Source organism: Borostomias antarcticus (genome assembly GCF_949987555.1).
Source record: "Borostomias antarcticus genome assembly, chromosome: 16".
Classification (NCBI taxonomy): Eukaryota; Metazoa; Chordata; class Actinopteri; order Stomiiformes; family Stomiidae; genus Borostomias; species Borostomias antarcticus.
In genome coordinates, this window is record NC_140249.1 from 11620054 (window position 1) to 11632576 (window position 12523).

At 52.7% G+C, this 12523-nt stretch overlaps 1 protein-coding gene across 1 annotated transcript in view; it reads right to left on the reverse strand.

The window, feature by feature from the left end:
* atr (ATR checkpoint kinase) overlaps positions 1–12523 on the reverse strand; it is a gene marked incomplete at its 5' end in the record, with an annotated part of 139113 nt that overhangs the window by 63374 nt on the left and 63216 nt on the right. The window contains 6 exons of the mRNA XM_084451303.1: positions 1274–1365; positions 6394–6558; positions 7184–7350; positions 9182–9344; positions 9883–10020; positions 10143–10263. Coding sequence (XP_084307429.1) covers positions 1274–1365; positions 6394–6558; positions 7184–7350; positions 9182–9344; positions 9883–10020; positions 10143–10263 — 846 coding nt within the window. The remainder of the gene's footprint in view (positions 1–1273; positions 1366–6393; positions 6559–7183; positions 7351–9181; positions 9345–9882; positions 10021–10142; positions 10264–12523) is intronic.

The following is a 12523-nucleotide window of genomic DNA, read 5'->3' on the forward strand; positions in this document are numbered from 1 at the left end:
GGTCCATGTGCTCACTCACAGAGCCCCACATGGTCAAGCGCTGCTTATATGTGTGACCTTCTCCACACCTACAGTATGTCAGCCGGTCACTGAGCTCATCTGACCAGGGTCTTCTGGTTGTGCCCCGGACCAGGCTGACCAGAATGACCAGAATGACCAGAATGACCAGGCTGAAAACCAAAGCTGACAGAGCCTTTGAATCTGTGGCTCCCAAACTCTGGGACAATGCTCGTTTTTGACAACCTGGACCTTATTTACGACATATTATAAGACGTTTGACTCACCGAGATCACTTTGGTGTAGTTCGGAGGCATGTACAAGAAATTTAAAATCCAGCGCGAGCCAGTAAATCCATGTAATGGCGGTGGTCGGGGCACTTAGAATGCAGTTTCTAAAAATCAATTTTCTGCCGCGAAACGGTTGTTTTCATCAATGCTAGCATAGAGCATAGGCCTGTTGTGGTTTTTCACATGCCTCTGTAATATGATCTTTAGAAACGTCTTTAGACACGAAATAGCTTCCTCACTTGCTCCAGCACGCATGCGCACAGCGTGCTGGAGCAACAATTGCGCGCTGTGCGCATGCGTGCTGGAGCAAGTGAGGAAGCTATTTCGTTTCGAAAGACGTTTCTAAAGATCATGGCATGTGAAAACCACAACAGGCCTATGCTCTATGTAAGCACAACTAGCGATTCATCAAGACAGATTGATGAAAACAACCGTTTCGCGGCAGAAAATTGATTTTTAGAAACTGCATTCTAAGTGCCCCGACCACCGCCATTACATGGATTTACTGGCTCGCGCTGGATTTTAAATTTCTTGTACATGCCTCCGAACTACACCAAAGTGATCTCAGTGAGTCAAACGTCTTATAATATGTCGTTAATAAGGTCCAGGTTGTCAAAAACGAGCATTGTCCTTTAAGAGTCTCTCCCTCTGTGGACATTTTTAAGGGACAGCTAAAGACTGGGTTAGGGTTAGGGTCAGGGTTAGGGTTAGGGTCAGGGTTAGGGTAGCCCTGTTCCAGCAGCTTTTGGAGAGCCGTGAATGACTGCTGCCTCCGTTGTGTCTTTTGTGTTTTATTCATGTTGTGACTGTTGTGTCTTTTGTGTTTTATTCATGTTGTGACTGTTGTGTATTTTGTGTCTTGTTCTATTTTACCTGTGAAGCACTTTGTGACTCTGTGCTGCGAAAAGTGCTGTACAAATAAAGTTTTACTTACTTACTTACACTTAGGAGGAGCTGAGAACCACAGGTGTGTGTGTGTGTGTTACCTGTTTGCCAGTACTCCGTTGACCTGGGTGATGACGGTGGAGAGCTGTCCAAGACCCAGCATGGAGCGCATCACCCCGTGGTAGTGTCCTATCTATACACACACTCACACACGCACACACACAAACACACCCGCACATAGCTCATTTGACTGTAGAAGTGTCCTATGTACAAACACACAGAGACACGTGTGAGTGTGTGTGTGTGTATGTGTGTGTACTTGGCCTGACTCCAGCTGGATGGCATGGTCGTAGCAGGTTGTATGTGTGTGTGTGTGTACCTGGTCTGACTCCAGCTGAATGGCGCGGTCGTAGCAGGCGGTGTGTGTGTGTGTGTGTGTGTGTACCTGGTCTGGCTCCAGCTGAATGGCGCGGTCGTAGCAGGCGGTGTGTGTGTGTGTGTGTGTGTGTGTGTGTGTGTGTACCTGGTCTGACTCCAGCTGAATGGCGCGGTCGTAGCAGGCGGTGTGTGTGTGTGTGTGTGTGTGTGTGTACCTGGTCTGACTCCAGCTGGATGACATGGTCGTAGCAGGTTGTGTGTGTGTGTGTGTGTACCTGGTCTGACTCCAGCTGAATGGCGCGGTCGTAGCAGGCGGTGTGTGTGTGTGTGTACCTGGTCTGACTCCAGCTGAATGGCGCGGTCGTAGCAGGTTGTGTGTGTGTGTGTGTGTGTGTGTATGTGTGTGTACTTGGCCTGACTCCAGCTGGATGGCATGGTCGTAGCAGGTTGTGTGTGTGTGTGTGTGTGTGTACCTGGTCTGACTCCAGCTGAATGGCGCGGTCGTAGCAGGCGGTGTGTGTGTGTGTGTGTGTGTACCTGGTCTGACTCCAGCTGAATGGCGCGGTCGTAGCAGGCGGTGTGTGTGTGTGTGTGTGTGTGTGTGTGTGTACCTGGTCTGACTCCAGCTGAATGGCGCGGTCGTAGCAGGCGGTGTGTGTGTGTGTGTGTGTACCTGGTCTGACTCAAGCTGGATGACATGGTCGTAGCAGGTTGTGTGTGTGTGTGTGTGTACCTGGTCTGACTCCAGCTGAATGGCGCGGTCGTAGCAGGCGGTGTGTGTGTGTGTGTACCTGGTCTGACTCCAGCTGAATGGCGCGGTCGTAGCAGGTTGTGTGTGTGTGTGTGTGTACCTGGTCTGACTCCAGCTGAATGGCGCGGTCGTAGCAGGCGGTGTGTGTGTGTGTGTACCTGGTCTGACTCCAGCTGAATGGCGCGGTCGTAGCAGGCGGTGTGTGTGTGTGTGTGTACCTGGTCTGACTCCAGCTGAATGGCGCGGTCGTAGCAGGCGGTGTTGTGTGTGTGTGTGTGTGTGTACCTGGTCTGACTCCAGCTGAATGGCGCGGTCATAGCAGGCGGTGTGTGTGTGTGTACCTGGTCTGACTCCAGCTGGATGGCATGGTCGTAGCAGGTTGTGTGTGTGTGTGTACCTGGTCTGACTCCAGCTGAATGGCGCGGTCGTAGCAGGCGGTGTGTGTGTGTGTGTGTGTACCTGGTCTGACTCCAGCTGGATGACATGGTCGTAGCAGGTTGTGTGTGTGTGTGTGTGTGTACCTGGTCTGACTCCAGCTGAATGGCGCGGTCGTAGCAGGCGGTGTGTGTGTGTGTGTGTGTGTGTACCTGGTCTGACTCCAGCTGAATGGCGCGGTCGTAGCAGGTTGTGTGTGTGTGTGTGTGTGTGTGTGTGTGTACCTGGTCTGACTCCAGCTGAATGGCGCGGTCGTAGCAGGCGGTGTGTGTGTGTGTGTGTGTGTGTACCTGGTCTGACTCCAGCTGAATGGCGCGGTCGTAGCAGGCGGTGTTGTGTGTGTGTGTGTGTGTGTGTGTGTGTGTACCTGGTATGACTCCAGCTGAATGGCGCGGTCATAGCAGGCGCTGTGTGTGTGTGTACCTGGTCTGACTCCAGCTGGATGGCATGGTCGTAGCAGGTTGTGTGTGTGTGTGTGTGTGTGTGTGTGTGTGTGTGTACCTGGTCTGACTCCAGCTGAATGGCGCGGTCGTAGCAGGCGGTGTGTGTGTGTGTGTGTACCTGGTCTGACTCCAGCTGAATGGCGCAGTCGTAGCAGGCGGTGTGTGTGTGTGTGTGTGTGTGTGTGTACCTGGTCTGACTCCAGCTGAATGGCGCGGTCGTAGCAGGCGGTGTGTGTGTGTGTGTGTGTACCTGGTCTGACTCCAGCTGAATGGCGCGGTCGTAGCAGGCGGTGTGTGTGTGTGTGTGTACCTGGTCTGACTCCAGCTGAATGGCGCGGTCGTAGCAGGCGGTGTGTGTGTGTGTGTGTGTGTGTGTGTACCTGGTCTGACTCCAGCTGAATGGCGCGGTCGTAGCAGGCGGTGTGTGTGTGTGTGTGTGTGTGTACCTGGTCTGACTCCAGCTGAATGGCGCGGTCGTAGCAGGTGGTGTGTGTGTGTGTGTGTACCTGGTCTGACTCCAGCTGAATGGCGCGGTCGTAGCAGGCGGTGTGTGTGTGTGTGTGTGTGTACCTGGTCTGACTCCAGCTGAATGGCGCGGTCGTAGCAGGCGGTGTGTGTGTGTGTGTGTACCTGGTCTTACTCCAGCTGAATGGCGCGGTCGTAGCAGGCGGTGTGTGTGTGTGTGTGTGTGTGTGTGTGTGTGTGTGTGTGTACCTGGTCTGACTCCAGCTGAATGGCATGGTCGTAGCAGGCGGTGTTGTGTGTGTGTGTGTGTGTGTGTGTGTGTACCTGGTCTGACTCCAGCTGAATGGCGCGGTCATAGCAGGCGGTGTGTGTGTGTACCTGGTCTGACTCCAGCTGGATGGCATGGTCGTAGCAGGTTGTGTGTGTGTGTGTGTACCTGGTCTGACTCCAGCTGAATGGCGCGGTCGTAGCAGGCGGTGTGTGTCTGTGTGTGTGTGTACCTGGTCTTACTCCAGCTGAATGGCGCGGTCGTAGCAGGCGGTGTGTGTGTGTGTGTGTGTGTGTGTGTGTGTGTGTGTACCTGGTCTGACTCCAGCTGAATGGCGCGGTCGTAGCAGGCGGTGTTGTGTGTGTGTGTGTGTGTGTGTGTGTGTGTGTGTACCTGGTCTGACTCCAGCTGAATGGCGCGGTCATAGCAGGCGGTGTGTGTGTGTACCTGGTCTGACTCCAGCTGGATGGCATGGTCGTAGCAGGTTGTGTGTGTGTGTGTGTGTACCAGGTCTGACTCCAGCTGAATGGCGCGGTCGTAGCAGGCGGTGTGTGTGTGTGTGTGTACCTGGTCTGACTCCAGCTGAATGGCGCGGTCGTAGCAGGCGGTGTGTGTGTGTGTGTGTGTGTACCTGGTCTTACTCCAGCTGAATGGCGCGGTCGTAGCAGGCGGTGTGTGTGTGTGTGTGTGTGTGTGTGTACCTGGTCTGACTCCAGCTGAATGGTGCGGTCGTAGCAGGCGGTGTGTGTGTGTGTGTGTACCTGGTCTGACTCCAGCTGAATGGCGCGGTCGTAGCAGGCGGTGTGTGTGTGTGTGTGTGTGTACCTGGTCTGACTCCAGCTGAATGGCGCGGTCGTAGCAGGCGGTGTGTGTGTGTGTGTGTGTACCTGGTCTGACTCCAGCTGAATGGCGCGGTCGTAGCAGGCGGTGTGTGTGTGTGTGTGTACCTGGTCTGACTCCAGCTGAATGGCGCGGTCGTAGCAGGCGGTGTGTGTGTGTGTGTGTGTGTGTGTGTACCTGGTCTGACTCCAGCTGAATGGCGCGGTCGTAGCAGGCGGTGTGTGTGTGTGTGTGTGTGTGTACCTGGTCTGACTCCAGCTGAATGGCGCGGTCGTAGCAGGTGGTGTGTGTGTGTGTGTGTACCTGGTCTGACTCCAGCTGAATGGCGCGGTCGTAGCAGGCGGTGTGTGTGTGTGTGTGTGTGTACCTGGTCTGACTCCAGCTGAATGGCGCGGTCGTAGCAGGCGGTGTGTGTGTGTGTGTGTACCTGGTCTTACTCCAGCTGAATGGCGCGGTCGTAGCAGGCGGTGTGTGTGTGTGTGTGTGTGTGTGTGTGTGTGTGTGTGTGTACCTGGTCTGACTCCAGCTGAATGGCATGGTCGTAGCAGGCGGTGTTGTGTGTGTGTGTGTGTGTGTGTGTGTGTACCTGGTCTGACTCCAGCTGAATGGCGCGGTCATAGCAGGCGGTGTGTGTGTGTACCTGGTCTGACTCCAGCTGGATGGCATGGTCGTAGCAGGTTGTGTGTGTGTGTGTGTACCTGGTCTGACTCCAGCTGAATGGCGCGGTCGTAGCAGGCGGTGTGTGTCTGTGTGTGTGTGTACCTGGTCTTACTCCAGCTGAATGGCGCGGTCGTAGCAGGCGGTGTGTGTGTGTGTGTGTGTGTGTGTGTGTGTGTGTGTACCTGGTCTGACTCCAGCTGAATGGCGCGGTCGTAGCAGGCGGTGTTGTGTGTGTGTGTGTGTGTGTGTGTGTGTGTGTGTACCTGGTCTGACTCCAGCTGAATGGCGCGGTCATAGCAGGCGGTGTGTGTGTGTACCTGGTCTGACTCCAGCTGGATGGCATGGTCGTAGCAGGTTGTGTGTGTGTGTGTGTGTACCAGGTCTGACTCCAGCTGAATGGCGCGGTCGTAGCAGGCGGTGTGTGTGTGTGTGTGTACCTGGTCTGACTCCAGCTGAATGGCGCGGTCGTAGCAGGCGGTGTGTGTGTGTGTGTGTGTGTACCTGGTCTTACTCCAGCTGAATGGCGCGGTCGTAGCAGGCGGTGTGTGTGTGTGTGTGTGTGTGTGTGTACCTGGTCTGACTCCAGCTGAATGGTGCGGTCGTAGCAGGCGGTGTGTGTGTGTGTGTGTACCTGGTCTGACTCCAGCTGAATGGCGCGGTCGTAGCAGGCGGTGTGTGTGTGTGTGTGTGTGTACCTGGTCTGACTCCAGCTGAATGGCGCGGTCGTAGCAGGCAGTGTGTGTGTGTGTGTGTGTGTGTGTGTGTGTGTGTGTGTACCTGGTCTGACTCCAGCTGAATGGCGCGGTCGTAGCAGGCGGTGTGTGTGTGTGTGTGTACCTGGTCTGACTCCAGCTGAATGGCGCGGTCGTAGCAGGCGGTGTGTGTGTGTGTGTGTGTACCTGGTCTGACTCCAGCTGAATGGCGCGGTCGTAGCAGGCGGTGTGTGTGTGTGTGTGTGTGTGCGTGTATGTGTGTGTGTACCTGGTCTGACTCCAGCTGAATGGCGCGGTCGTAGCAGGCGGTGGCGTCTCTCAGCAGACCGATGCTCTCGTGTTCCAGAATCTGTTCCCGTAGCGACGGCTCCTCCCTCCTCAGCGCGTTGACTCCGCTCACGCCGTCCGGCTCGTGCATCGCCGCATACAGCGTCTGACCAGCCAATCACAGAGGGCGCTCAGGAGAGGGCTTGGCCAATCATAAGTGTTGAGAGTGTTACTTCCTGATGGGTGTGTGTGTGTGTGTGTGAGAGAGAGGTGTGTGAGAGACAGAGAAAGAGAGTGTATGTGACAGGAAGAGATAGCTGAGAAAGAGAGAGACAGCTGAGAGAGAGAGACTGAGAAAGACAGTTGAGAGAAAGAGAGACAAGTGAGAGAGAGAGATAGCTGAGAGAAAGAGAGACAGAGAGAGACAGCTGAGAGAGAGACAGAGACAGTTGAGAGAGAGAGAGAGAGATGGAGAGAGAGACTGAGAGTGACAGTTGAGAGAGAGAGATGGAGAGAGAGAGAGACTGAGAGAGAGAGACGGAGAGGGAGAGAGAGACGGAGACAGAGGGAGAGAGATGGAGAGAGAGAGAGAGAGAGAGAGAGAAGGAGAGAGAGAGAGAGAGAGAGACGGAGAGAGAGAGAGAGAGAGACGGAGAGAGAGAGACGGAGAGAGAGAGAGAGAGAGAGAGAGAGAGAGAGAGAGACGGAGAGAGAGAGAGAGAGAGACGGAGAGAGAGAGAGAGAGAGAGAGAGAGACGGAGAGAGAGAGAGTGTTTCTTCCTGGTCCTGACCTGTAGTAAGGTGAGATGGTCGTGGATGTTCTCCTTGCTCTCCAGGATGTAGGCTTCGAAGTGCATGAGCGCGCGGGTGTAGGCCTTGGAGCGCAGAGACGCCCTGGCCAGCACGTCCTGGGGGATGCCCTTCAAAAACGCCACCACACGCTGGTACTCTGCACTCTCTACACACACACACACACACACACACACACACACACACACAACGCGCTCAACGGTTCACAGAAGAGCCAGCTTTGGTTGTGTTGGCAGAACACGTGTGAGCAGGAGCTCCTGGTTGTTCACATCCCACCAGTGAACAGGTCACCCTTGGGGCTTCAGCCAGTGAACAGGTCACCCCGGGGCTTCAGCCAGTGAACAGGTAACCCCGGGGCTTCAGCCAGTGAACAGGTCACCCCGGGGCTTCAGCCAGTGAGTGGAAGCTGTAGCCTCTGAGTCGTGGGGGCCGGAAGATTCCAGCTCATATCGATGACTGTCTGCTCAACCCCCCCGTCTCTGGAGATGAGATCTCTCCTCATCACGCGAAAATGCGCAGCGCCCTCTGTTCTTGTCGAGGTCAAGCCCTCTGTTCTTCTGGATGTCAGACAATGAGGCGTCTCTCGGAGTGGACCCACTGGCTCATTCCCTCTGGTCAGCCTCATGTCCCCCTCTCTAGCCAGGGTACGGGACCACGGCTCATCTCATGCTGATCGCTCCGCACTGGCCGGGGAGGTTGTGGTGCTTTCTCTAGGCTCGGCCTGTGAGAGGTGAATTTGGACCTGGTGGGGCTGCTGCACTTCCTAATGATGTCCCTGCGATTCAGAGCGCCAGATCTCCGCCTCCTCGGTCTCCATGGAAATAAGTGGAGCGCATTCGAGAAGTGGTGCGATCAGAAAGAGATCATTGGCTTCCGATGCTCAGTTTCAGAAGTGTTATGCTTTTCACGGTGCTTATTGGACAAAGGGAGAGCCTTTGCTAGCGTTAAGGTCACTGAATTGAATTGAAAACGTTTATTTGTCCCCGTGGGGAAATTCAGGATTCTGAACAGCAACAGAACAGCATAGAAAAGCAATTGGCAATAATGAAGAGTGTTCACCCCCTAAGCATGGAGTTCGCCCCGGGTCTGTCTAAGGTTCTCTTACGGCCTGACCTTCACGCCCAAAGTCATTGATGCTTCCGGCAGCTCTGCTCTGGAGCTCCTGGCTCTCCAGGCTCCGCCCTCTTCCTCTCCCGAGGAACAGCGGCTCCGCCCTCTCTGCCCTGAGCCGCGCTGCGCGCCTGCGTGGTCAGGCCCCGGTGTGTTGAGACGCAGAGACCGGCTTTCTGTCGCCCTCAAAGGGGGAGGCCCATCACTTGCCAGAGACCGTCCCATAGGATAGTTGAGGCTGTGTGCATGGCTTGGGGATGAAGAGTGCGGGCCTTCGGGGCTACCTAACCCTAACCCTAACACTAACCCTTCCATCAGAGGTCTGGCTGCTTCGTGGTCACTGTTTTGTCCGTGCAGGATGTTTGTGCTGCTGCGAGTTGGTCACCTCCGCACATGTTTATCAGACTCTTCTGACTGGACGTGATTCTGCCGACCGGATGTGAGTGCACCTTCTCTGACACACACAGGTCTTGGTGTTGGTAGGTCTGAGGGGGCAGTTCGCTGGCGTTGGATGGCCTATCTGCAATCCAGAGGTAGTTTGCATTTATCCCATAGGCGGGACACCGAGCTGTCGTAACCCTGGTTGTTTGATCATATGAGCGAGGCGTCTCACCACACCTCCCCGCTCGCTCTGCAGGGGAGGAGAGAGGCCCGAGAATGACGCTCCGGGCGAGTCTCTGTGACTTATACCAGGGAGGCGGGGCCGCTCTAGTCAGGTGTGACCGGTCTGTCCAATCATGGACAGGCACTTTGAAAGCGAGACACTGAATGAATATCATTAAAGAGCCGGGGTTTACGAAAGTAATCTAAAGTTTGGTGTGTGTGTGTGTGTGTGTGTGTGCGCGCGTGTGTGTGCGTGTGTGTCTCACCACTGTGTCTGGGTTTAGAGGACAGTCTGCTCCACTGTGTGAGGTGAGCCAACATGCTGAACACCGTCTGAGTGCTGAGCTGTGATAGGCTGGAGGCCGTTTCCTGGTTCATCCCCCCACGCGTCTCCCCCTCCCTCAACACCGCCAGCATCTCCTCTGTCACCTGGAGAGAGGGAGGGAGAGAGGGAGAGAGAGAGGGGGAGGGAGAGAGAGAGGGGGAGGGAGGGAGGGAGAGAGAGAGAGAGAGAGGGGAGGGAAAGAGGGAGAGAGGGAGAGAGAGAGAGAAAGAGAGAGGGAGGGAGAGAGGGAGAGAGACGGAGGGAGGGAGAGGGAGAGAGAGGGAGAGAGAGAAAGGGAGAGAGAGAGGGAGGGAGATGGACGATGAGAGAGAGAGGGATGGAGGTATAGGTAAAATGTGAAGAATGAAGATGAGGTGTGTGTATGTGTGTGTGTGCTCCTACCTCGTGTGTCTCCGTGGGCGTGCAGCCCAGCAGCATGTACAGTAGGATGTGTGTGTGTGTGTGTGTGTGTGTGTACCTCGTGTGGCTCCGTGGGCGTGCAGCCCAGCAGCATGTACAGTAGGATGTGTGTGTGTGCTCCTCCCTCGTGTGTCTCCGTAGGCGTGAAGCCCAGCAGAATGTACAGTAGGATGTGTGTGTGTGTGTGTGTGTGTGTGTGTGTGTGTGTGTGTGTGTGTGTACCTCGTGTGTCTCCGTGGGCGTGCAGCCCAGCAGCATGTACAGTAGGATGTGTGGCAGCAGGAAGATGGTGACCTTGTAGTCGTGCTTGATGATGAAGCTGCAGCAGGAGAACACCTTGCTGGCCAGCTCATGCCGCACCTAGCAACACACAGCACAGGTCAAAGGTCACCTCCACCTAGCAACACACAGCACAGGTCAAAGGTCACCTCCACCTCCTCGGAGATGAGGGTCAGGGTTCAGAGCTCAAGAGGTGGACTCACCTTGCTGATGAGGTAGCCTGCCCAGGTTGCTGACCAATCAGAGAACTTGCTGCCTCGGCCACTCAGGTAGATGGGCTTCTTCAGCTTGGACCAGTCCACCACCTTCTGACTGCTCTTATACCTGCAGGAGAGAGGAGCTATATGATTGATTGAGTGAGTGAGTGAGTGAGTGAGTGAGTGAGTGAGTGAGTGAGTGAGTGAGTGAGTGAGTGAGTGAGTGAGTGAGTGAGTGAGTGAGAGAGAGTGAGTGCTTGCACTACTATGAGGACAAGCGTACGTTTTTAAGCCTTGGAGTGAGGACCAAGTGAGGTCATTTAGGCCGGTCCTCACTTTATTATCACTGTAATGGCCTCCAAAGGCTATTAAAATGTTTCTCTAAAAGTTTCAGAGAGGTCCTCAGAAAGATGCCAAACTGAAAAAAACAGAAAAAAAGTGTGTATGTAATTTAAATACACACACTTTTTGCTCTCTATCGCCCCTAGTGGCATTGCCGATTTATTACACCAGAGAAATTAGTTAACAGGCTGCTGACTGCAGTTACTCTAATGATGATATTGTTATTAATGAGAGGGAATCTCTGATTCTGAAAACCTGAAGTGGGCGGGGCTTAAACAGGAAGTTGTTTAACATTAGGGCAAAATGCCATTTTAGTAATTTTATATTAATTGCAATTGCTGTGCTTCAATGCATTAGACAATGGATTTTTTACATATATGCAGGCTCAGAACTCACCTCTTCAAGAAGTACTACCTGGATTCTTCCTCTTAAGCAACTATTATGTTTAGTATGTTTATATTTTGCTGCTCCTGCACTTTCACTAATGCACTAGATTATGCACTGTTTTACAGTGACCATTAAGTAGCCTATCCCTCTCAGATGGTGGAGCAGAAATGTGCTAAGCACCTGAAGTGGAGGGACCTGTGTAGATATCAGATCTAGGAGAAATTATATAACAGGCCTAGACTACTGCTATAATCTATTCCTAAATATACACTCACTCACACATGCACACACACACACATAGTTGACACACAGCATGATATGATTAAATATACGTACATGTCCGCAGGCTCTGCACTCTGGTTTAGTTTCCTGCTTTTTTGTTACATTATTTATCTTTACTAAAATGGCAGCAAAGAATAACTGTCTATTCTGAAATGAACTGTACAGCACCCCCTTGGAAAGGTCCCCACTCCAATGATAAAATACTTAAAAGGTGCCCACTCGTGGTAAAATACTTAAAAGGTCCTCACTCCAGTGGTGAATACAAGAAAGGTCCTCACTCCAATGGTGAAATACTTATAAGAAAGGTCCTCACTTAATGGTGAAATACTTATAAGAAAGGTCCTCACTCCAATGGTAAAATACTTAAAAGAAAGGTCCTCACTTAAATGGTGAAATACTTATAAGGTCCTCACTCCAATGGTAGAATACTTGTAAGAAAGGTCCTCACTCCAATGGTAAATACTTTAAAGAAAGGTCCTCACACCAGTGGTGAAATACTTTTAAAAAATTTAAAAAATTAATTTGTATTTAAAAGAAGCTGAAGTGAAATTGGAGTCAGGGGGGCACCTAGTGGTGAACTGTGTTATTTATTTGTCTCTAAGTATAGGAATGTGTGTGTGTGCGCGTGTGTGTGTTGGTGTGTGTATGCCCCAAGCATGCTGGTATCAGGCACAGCACGTGAAAGTTGTTTGGCAGTTTTATAACATCTAAACCTAAACTGGCTTTTTATTAACATCCAACTGCACACACACTCGTTGTACTGTAACTGCTTGGAAGAGTCATTGTGACTATACATATTTCTGGGCACCATACTGAGCTAATACACCAGATGTTGTTGTTGTTGTTGTTGTTGTTGATGAGGACAGTAGAAGTGACCATTTTAGAAGTAGGATGTACGTTCGATCACAGTCTGGAAAAGGCATTCCTTACAGAGGTTGGTAGCAAGTACCAACTGCTCAAGGATGCTATTATACAGCTTGGGTACGGCAAGGCAATGTCCACAGACTAGCTGTGAGGGCCTACAGGAATGCCAAGCCAAAAGCTAAGGCATTGGCAAAATCCTGTTGTCTGATGTCTGCCATGATTGTCAGTCACCATTTAGCAAACGCTGCTTCCTGTATCGGTGAACTGGAAAGCTGTTGTTGAGATTCCCAAAGCATCTAGGTTCAAGGATTTCTTGTCAAACATGAACACAAATAATGATATTATTTGAATGATGATATTCTTTACCTTCTGTTGAGGTGTGTGTACTGTACCTACTGTTGAGGTGTGTGTGTGTGTCTGCGTGTGTGTACCTGCTGTTGAGGTGTGCGTGTGTCTGTGTGCACGTGTGTGTACCTGCTGTTGAGGTGTGTGTGTGTGTGTGTACCTGCTGT